The sequence below is a fragment of the Populus nigra genome, chromosome 14 (genome assembly GCF_951802175.1).
Source record: "Populus nigra chromosome 14, ddPopNigr1.1, whole genome shotgun sequence".
NCBI lineage: Eukaryota > Viridiplantae > Streptophyta > Magnoliopsida > Malpighiales > Salicaceae > Populus > Populus nigra.
Window position 1 is genome coordinate 9,074,249 of NC_084865.1, and position 9,980 is coordinate 9,084,228.

The window sequence follows — 9,980 nt, forward strand, 5'->3', positions numbered from 1 at the left end:
TCTTATCTACTTACACGGGTGCTTGGTGTAGAAGACTTTATAGTTTCAACCTGGAAATAAATAAATTTCAGCTCATTTGCCCTGTCCTACTGTATCAAAGATCCTCGTTGTAGCAGGGTGATGTTGCCAAATTGCAACATGTTCTAAGGTTTACTTATTAACTACTGGTTCCACTAAAAAGTTTCTCTTGATACAATTTGTGTTAGTTTGACTTTAATTTGCAAGTGTTTTCAGAGTGGATTCTGGAACAGTTTTTACACATTCAATTGGAAGAGTGATTTAAAGTTTATGAATAGAATTGACAACCTCGATTTATTAATTTTTAGTCTCTCAAGCCATCTGCTAAGCTAAATGCCCTCTTAAAGAAAGGTCCCAAGAGCAAATCCTGAGTTCAATATTTCAAAAGAAAACGAGCATAAAACAAAACGATTTTCTGACATTACAAAATCATGCACCCCCTCTGGGCACCAATACACCCTATCCTGGCCTAAACAAGCTAAACATTCAGCATTGGAATGGCTCCCATAATTATGTCTTATAAAATTTAGAGGAGGGTTAGTTGGAGTTTTGGCCGATTTGGTTTCGGTTCTAAAACCTCCAAGTGAATTTTCACCGCCTGCAGGATACTGTATGAAACACTACCATCCATCTTCCTAATCTTCTGCTGCTGCTCATCTACAAACCATTCCCCACCCCCTTTATCACCTCTCATTGTCAGGTATACTGGCCCTTCTATACCAAACCTGCAGAAAACATATGTTAAATCCTATGCAACGCGCATATAAATAACCTCTGCTCCTCCACAAAGTGAAGGACCATCATGCATCGAACAAAGACTAAGGAAAGATTCAAGGAATCTAGATTTATGAACTAAGTTTGATGCAGGGTGTATTTGGTTTATTTTGGCATGTTCAATTTGAGGAAAACCAATGGCATAATAGACTGTCACATATATATCATGTCTTTGATAAGAAAAGTGTGATTGTTCTAGACATGGCATGAGTACACAGCACATACTAGTCCTTGAATTGCTTTAGCATTGGAATTTATGCAGCTAGTGAACTTCTTGAGAAGCCGTGATTGTGCATTATGTTTCCAGGTGTGAACTCGTGAATGCAACTGCCTAGACTTTATGCTTCAACTCAGCAAATTATATACTCCATAATATCTGCACTTCCTGATCTTTCAGACCCAAACAAATCACAGTTAGATCAACTATCACACAATTGCTTTCAGCCCCAGAAATCCTTCACCTAATTACTTAAATTCCAGCTCCCACATACCCACCAAATTTGCTACTAAATGCTAAATTTAATTCTCTTCCAAATAAAACCCTGAATAGCAATTTTCCCAAAAATAAAGACCACCAGATTCATTTCTCTGGCACAATATTGGGCACGATAGTAGAAGAGTTCCTCTTTTCTTTTTCCTTGTTTGTATTCTAATTCCCATATCTTGGGTTCCTTGAGGGACTGGGTGTGCTATACAGGGCAAACCATAATTGAGAGAGACATTTAAATAAGAAAAGAGAAAAAGGGTAAGCTTATCCATTAAAAGGTCAAATAGGGAAATACATACTTGGGAACAAATACAATAAAACCATTTGATCTCATCTTTACTATTCTGGCCTCTGTGTCTGTAGGCCTACAACAAGAAAAAAGTTATGATAAATAGATTAGCATGTATTTATGTGCATGCGGGTTGGGGTCAGCAGGGGAATTGGGAGAGATCACACAAATTACCGGTTTCTGAAGTATATGAGAGTATGGAGCTCTACGGAGCCTCGGCTTGCCATCTGAGCATTCCTATGCCGGTAATTCAAATCTGCAGGAAATTTACAGTAAGGAATGTTCTTATCATTCAGCATGACATGGTTGATATGAATTAATAGTAGCCCCATCAAACACACAGAATGCATTGCATGCCAAACTAATTAATTAAATCTATAATAGAAAAAATGTGGTTAGGTTCAATAGAGGAAACATATCAATTGGAGGACCTAATATTAAAGAGTATGAACATATTGTGAAAGGGAAGGGAAATCAAATCAGAACTTGCAGTTAAACCATGACAAATTTTTAACTGGAAAGTTCACTGTTGCTTACTATCAGCAATACTAGTGAGCTGGGGCCTGTCTCGGAATATAGTTGGAAGTTTGTATATTCCAATGGATGCAGCAAGCAACCTATGTACAATCACGTCTGCAAGAAAGTAAAATCAAAACTCAAATTCAGGTATCGTGTTCATTAGTAAAAAGTAAAACTCAACAAGATAAAACCTCTTACTAACCAGCATATCTCCTGATAGGTGATGTGAAATGAGTATAAAGAGGTGCTGCAAGCCCATAATGAAGAAATTCTGGAGGGCTGAGTTCTCCACTACAGAAATATACTGCCTGATAACAGTTCAAGCAAAAAATAAATAAATAAAAATTTGAAATTCCATATACAAAGTACTCCTGAAAATCAACAATATAAGTAATATTACCTGTGTCATACATCTAGTTGCCATTATACGGATCAGCTTGTTAAAGTATGGATCGTCACCCTGGAAAACATAATTTTGCAAGAAATGAAACAAGAGAAAAGAAAGCAAGCTATGAGCACATGGTGAACAGGCTAAATCATGACTGATTTTAAATTTTATATTTTTTTGGAAACAATGTCAAGTAAAAAACAACTCACCACAGCACGGTCAAGTGAATCGGCTAGTGCTTTTGAAGATGTGACATCCAAGTTCAAACCAACAGCAGCAGCTGTACGAAGCAAAGGTCCAAGCATCTCTTTTGTCGGAGTAGGATGACGCCTGAAAAGAGAGCACATGTCCACAGGAAACACAATTGACATCGTTCAGTAATGGAAAACTGGAAAATCTTTGGCATATAAGAGAGTCTTTTGCTTTTCTTATAACGGAACAGTAGTTCAAAATAATACTACACCATAGCACTTTTAAAGAATCCAAGAAGTTTATTTCCTCTCTGAAGAACTCAATAGAAAATAACACGTCAGAAAAGATTCTTCAAACTTCAAAACAAATTATGGATAAAAAAAGAAAAGGTTTTTCAATAGATTAAAAGGGCCTAGCAACAGTTTGAATATCTCGTTAAAATAACATGCTGCAATACAATTGCCCATAAAAGAAAATCCAAACTCAAGTCTTGGCATGTTAAAAGCAATTTCAAGCTTAAAAATACACTTTTTAACATGTATATCAAAAGATCTCTCTGCAATTCTCAAACATCTGACAATTATGCTTATGAATACTATTCCAGAATAATGTTTTCAACAAAATGCAACACAAATCAGTTACTAAACACAATCTTACTCAAGAACTTCCAACATGAAACAAAAATTGATATTACATCACAATTCTCTCACAACAATGTTTAGGCTATTAATGCATTGTCAAGTTAAATATTATCCCATAATTCAATTTTCAAGAGGCTTGGCAACAATCGATCTGACTAATGGACAAGAGATAATTATTTTTTGTTTAAAACTTATTCTTTGATTACTTATTAGGCAATGACCACTTGTATTGTTGATAAGGCTTAAAAGGTGACAAAAATTAAATTTCAAAAAAAAAAACACTAGAAATTATACAGTTACTTTACCTCAATAGTGAACACTCTGGAAATTCTTTAAGAATTTTTTCAGCTACAGAAACATTTGCAGCAAGCATAAACTCCTCAACCATTTGGTTTGCTTCTCGAATCTGATACATACCTGAAGAAACAAGGAGACCATTAGACATGATATTTTCACTACTATAAACAGAAAAAACTCAAAAAATGTAAACAATGCTGCAACCTTTATAAACCCAAATACATGCTTAATATAAAAGGTTGAAGCATTCTGTAAGAAATTTGTTAAACAATAAAAAGCAAATCTTTCCAGAGTCTTTTTTGAAAATCAAAGTCAAAAATAATTCCTGTGGCTGGACACTACACCAACAGCTCTATAAAATTCACCAATTTACACATACATGATCCATTCCAGCACTCCATGCATTTCCTCTTTTTGTCATATAACAGGGGCACAAAAACACCCACCCTAAACCCAGAAAAAAAAAACTCATTGTTTGGGAAACATACCAATATCAAGAGGATCATGCGTCTCGGTATCAATCTGAAATTTGACTTCAGCAGAAGCTAGTGTTAGTGCTCCTCTCTGAATTCGCCTCTGCCTCATTATCTGCAGAATAGTATATAAAGCAACTTCTGAGTGCATTTTTCGTAGTGGCCAGTGAACAAAATAATTTAATCATGCTCCAAGATGAATACCTTTGCCAGAGCATTCATATTTCTCAAATCTTTAGTTACTGGATCAACTAATCGACTGAAAATAAGATTAAATTGATTAGGACCCCATCAGCCAACTATGCATAAGAGACTTTCAAAGATGAGCCAGAAAGCAAAAACACTAATGCCACAAATTCAACAAACTGATATGGCCATATGTGACAGCGGAAGCAAGGAAAAGGATAGAGAGTTCTATCAAGATTTTCACAAATCACTGTTGCTAGCTTGGCCAAAACACTACCAGCTCGTTTATATAATACCACTCAGAGCTTGAGCACCTTTTTTAGCACCTGAGGACTTGAGCAAGCCAGCACAGGACCAATTACTTGGTTTCTTTTTTGATTTATTAGTGCTACCGGTTTCCTCAAATCCATCCTGGAATAATTACGACATTCTTGAAGATTAATACTAAAAGTCACTTTTCATATTAAAATATTCTATCAAGACTTATCCCAACATGACATGAATCGGCAACATGAAGATCCATGTCTGCTTCAAAATCCTGAAACTCAATAAGCACATTCAACTAACCCAATCCATATGATCTTAAAAGAAATCTGTTGGTCTTTTCTGTGTGAGTGAAATCATTTGTTCTGATATGAGCATAACGTCTACATTTCTGAATATCTTCACTAAGAATCTAAGATCATATTAATTATAGATACATATGATGGATATATGAGAGCAGTCTTCTGGACAAAACTAACTCTGTCCATGACATCATTTCACAAGTTAAATCAGGCATGCCATAAATGTAAAAGGATGAAAAAAACCTAATATACATGTCAATGTGGCAAAACAAACAGAAGTCACTAGGAGAAGCATAAATTCACTTCTTACAGAGAGAAGCACACATGGTTATTATCATTATAGAAGAAACACCTAGAATCTCAGGAATTACATAGGGGCCAGGACCAAATATAAAACATTTTCATTCATCAACTAATGGTTGAGTCAAAACATTACCTATCATCCATCCTAGCCTGAGCTTCAACATAAGATAATGCTGCACGTGATTTGATGACACTTTTTGTGTATTTTGTAGAAATAATCTCTGCTTCAGGGGTCATTTCCTGTATAATTGGTCATTAGAATTCAAAATATATTGTTTTTAATTATCACTGCATATGCTTAAACAATCATAAATTAAAGCAAGGAGTAGTTTGGAGGAAGTCCCTCATCAAGACAAGTAGAGAGCAGAGAGTGATACAGTGGAGAACCCCATCAAAGGAAAAACAAATGACAGAAAATGCTAGCCTAAAGATTAAAAATGGAAGCACATACCCAAATAACAGAAAAGGCTAGCCTTTCCACATCAGCTCGAAGAGAACATATATCTACAACATAAAAATCATTATAATGACCTTAGGTTCACAAAATATATATATATATACACACACAAAATACCATGAATTCTGACAGATTGATACACATCAAATAGAAAATCTACCTTCTGTTAAAGGTTTTGGAAGCATGTCTATACGACGCTCAACAAGGTAGACAGATGTACCCCTTTGTGTAGCCTCATCATCAAGTGGGGTGCCAGGGTGAACAAAATTCGTTACATCAGCAATGTCTTAATTTATATCAATAAAAGAAACCACTGAAGACTGTTATTTGCTCTTATAACAACTAAATAGAATGGTACCGCATTAAGAGAACTAAAAAAGCTAAAAGAGAGAATAAATCTAGTACAGGGGAACATTGACAGGAAAAACATGACAAAATAGGGAACACCACCTAAAGAAAATTAAAATCATTAAGTTCAAACAACAAGCAGTCTAGTGTATGTGTGCGCACGTGCACAAAACCATATTGATAGCCTACATAACCCTTAATTTTGTTAAAATAATTAAGAAAAAAATATTATATTAAGCTCAGCATAGCAGAGGATACGGACTCCAACTTCAAAATTTCCAGTTGGAAGCATAGTACAGTGTAGTGCATCATCAATATCCTTGCATCCTGCGAGTAACATAAACTAAGAAGACGAGAAATTATACAAAATAGTAGAAGAACAACATGAAAATGGATCATGAACCTGGAGGATCAACACTAAAGACACACAAATGTCGTAAGTCAACTCTATTTGATTCGTTCAAATCTTTAGAGGAAACCGACCATGGTAGTGGTGGCAGGCACGCCAAAACTTGGGCAGAAAACGGTCTTGCATCAATATCATTCTCTATCAAGACCAACTGCAATTCACAAGATCAAAATATATTGTCAAAGAACCAAGTTTAAGTTATTGGGTACGGCTCCAAGATATGATTTATATTACTCTCAACACACCCCCTCAAGTAAAAGTTTTTAGGGCTTGAAACTTGTACTGACTCATCACTACCTTATGCTTAATTTTATCAAATAGAATAAGGGCTGATCACTTAGTCATCAAGGTCCTGATATCATGCCAAAAAATCATTTCAACTCAAGACCTTAAACTATTAGGTGGGGCTACAAGTTATGATTTATATTATTCTTCAACATATAACAACTCCATCTAAGCATCTAAAGCTTGAGGAACAATGGTAAAGGTCTATAGTAAAGGTTATAGTATCTAAAGCTTGAGGAACAATGCTAAAGGTCTATAGTATCTGAAGGAGCAGTTTTCAAATAATAAAAATTCCTCCACACACAAGTATGCACTCATAACTTATAAAATGATTACCAACCTCAGTTTCGGTATCTCTATCGCCTATCTGTCCTATACTGCGTACATAATGGCCAGAAGGATGTCGTGATTGACGGTCCCAGGAATCAACTGCTACAATAATTCTTTTGTCCAAAAGATTGTCAAGCTGCCGAGTTTGAATCCGAATCTTAGGAATTCTACGGTCTTTGGAGACAAATAAAGCATATACAAGCCCACCACTTCCTGCAGGCATTGGCATGGGCTCTAAAGATCCACAGTAACTGCACAAGATCATTTAATTAAAAACTAAATCCATAACACAAACAATGCAACAAAAAAATACATTTTTTATTAAAAGTTAAAAATAATATTTCATGACTAGTCAAATTACAAGGAATATCCCATTTGCACAAAAAGAAGACTAAAAGAAAGTACATGGATTAGAGGGAATTAAAATAAGAAAGCTATGTTCCACAAGCAAAATAAGAAAGCTATGTTCCACAAGCAAAGCATTTGGAGCAATTGCATTATGGAGCACATAAGGTAGACATGCATCTATCTCCAGCATGATACTACATGGATGCAATGATAAGACTAACATCATTATCACAAGTTCATTCAAACCATATCCAACAAAATAACCAAAGTCAATATGCATGTGCTCATGCTTCTATTAACATCAAGATGACTTACGAATGCCAATTCCGCTTTATAATACCAACAACAAGACCAGATGGGCGAGATGAGACAGGATTCGTGTCAAAAGTTGAACTTGATACTGGAATTGAAGTCCTGGGAGCATCATCTGAACTACCTGGGACTAGATGAACATCTTCTTCTTCATCCTCTGCAAGGGAAAATGAAATTGTTGAGAGAACATAGACAAAATGCAACCACACTGCTCTGACACCCCAACCCCAAACACACGTGCACACAAAGAGATCCATCTACTCATTAAGTAGAAAGGAGAAATATTTTCTGCACTTCCATTTTGCTTATAGTATAAATCATAAGCTGCAATGAAAAAGGCAACTCTTGAGACTTGCAAAAAAGATAGTGACAAAGTGCATTACTGTCTTATGGATAAGAAGTGAATATGAAGACAAGAATGTAACCCATTTTTCCTTATTGTAGGTCATCAATCCAAAACCTTACACATAACCAAAGCAAAGTGGGCTAGAGCTCATATATCTAAAGACATTGTTAAGGTGAAAAGGACAATTGATGTATCTACCTGTTTAGAAATTCATAAGCAAGTGATGCATTTTGCACACATGCACCTTCTAGGAGGCCCAAAAAAGCATGACATAAAACATACCTTCATCTACTATAGATAACGATTTCTCCTCGTGCCATTGGTCTTGTGGAAGTAGTTCCACGGCCACAACATCACCATCAAAAGCCCTATTCATATTTCCACGCCCATAAATGACTATTTCATCGCCAATGCTCTCACTACCAACATATGCTTCAAATGGATTGTAACGGTTCACACGAAGTTTTCCTTGATGGTATATTCCTTTGGTCAAACCAGAAGTAATCTCTGACATGGGCTTATGCTGAACCAAGAACAAAGTGCAAGGAATTTTATTTTTTTTAACCCATCATGTCGTATTTTCCTGCAAGCAAAACAAATTAGAAACCATGAAGTTAGCAGACACTAAAGCAATACCTCAGGATAAACAACTTTCCTCTTTGAAGGTCTCATATCTTCGACTTCTTCCATGATTACATCTACAGAAGCTGGCTGAACAAGCAAGTCAAGTAAAGCTGGTTGACCCAATGATTTCACATATGATTCAACTGCAAGAAACAGAAATTCAGAAGTCAGCTCTAAGCAAGCATATTTCCACAAAAAGTGTCACGCTAACAAGGTACCAATAATTAAATCTTGCAGATGAAGATATAATACATACTTGTCTCAGCAGAAACACCCTCTTCAGTAGCCTTCCTCTTATTTTCTCTATCATTAGTAATAAGTAGAACCTTCACCGCTTCACCAAGATGACTCTGATACCACCTTGCAGCAACCCTAATGGCTGGATAAAAAATTCTTCAATGTCAAATTTACAAATTTAGGAACACACGCCAAACAACAACAAAAAAAAAAGCACATAGCTACAAAGCAGAGATGCCGCAACATAAAAAATCCCAATGACATGATAAAAATCTGACATGCACACAACACATTGTATCAAGAAGGATCCAGAATTATCAACAGTACAGGGTCAAACTAACCTCTGTCGTTTCTATCATTCGGACTTTCTCCTGCCATAATCTGCACATAAGTATCCCTAACCAACAAGTAAAACATCATCAATTCACACTCAAAAGTGAGCTAAATGACAGTGAAAAAAGAACCAACAAAACCCGCAAAAAACAAATAATTACCTGTGGAATTCATTAGAGAAAACAACGAATCTCCTAGCAGGACTATCAATAAGATTCCTAATTCTTCCATAAACAGCCGAATTTTTATTCTTCACCTCTTGTAAAACCACAGATAGCAAAACCACATCTTCTAAAGCCGGATTCTCAAGCAAATCAATCTTAGAAAAAAAACCCACAAAATGATTAAAGCTCAAATTCTTTATAAGCAAAACCAAGTACTTAAAACCCCTACAAATACATTTAAAGATTACCTGATTAAGAACAACATTAGTGTCAAGAATGAGAATAGTAGACGCAGTAGCGGTCAGCCGAGCTTTCGATTTATCTTCACAAGATTTGCAAAACAAAGCTCCACAGTAAATATCATCTCTCAAATACACTTCTCTTACAAGCTTTTGAATTCTTCCACCTCTGGTTTTCTTGTTAAAAGTTTTACTGTGTAACATGGTTCAAATAGACAAACTAAGTGTCCGTTTTTCTCTATTAGTTGGTTTAATGGAGTGAGGTTTAGGGCTTCTGTGTGGGCGTGTTTTGCTGGTTTCTGGGTATTAGCAGGGTTCTGGCTTATGGCGGACGAGCAAGAGTTTTGGTTCGGAGCAAGTTCAGGGTACCAGGACCAACTTTTTTCTTCGTTTTGTTTGGACAAACTCATATTAG

General features: G+C 35.8%; 1 protein-coding gene across 1 annotated transcript; it reads right to left on the minus strand.

Moving 5' to 3' along the window:
* Nucleotides 1-359: 359 nt before the first annotated feature.
* Nucleotides 360-9,980, minus strand: LOC133673197 (exosome complex exonuclease RRP44 homolog A). Its single transcript, XM_062093901.1, has 23 exons — nt 9,575-9,980; nt 9,324-9,481; nt 9,171-9,226; nt 8,849-8,971; nt 8,605-8,735; nt 8,251-8,491; nt 7,626-7,779; nt 6,973-7,213; nt 6,342-6,498; nt 6,197-6,265; nt 5,751-5,876; nt 5,585-5,637; nt 5,267-5,373; nt 4,283-4,337; nt 4,094-4,193; nt 3,614-3,725; nt 2,685-2,805; nt 2,488-2,547; nt 2,290-2,395; nt 2,106-2,201; nt 1,743-1,824; nt 1,579-1,644; nt 360-743 (listed from the first exon to the last, which is right to left on the minus strand). The coding sequence occupies exons 1-23, from the start codon at nt 9,767-9,769 to the stop codon at nt 545-547; spliced, it is 2,808 nt and encodes a 935-aa protein (XP_061949885.1). The 5' UTR covers nt 9,770-9,980; the 3' UTR covers nt 360-544.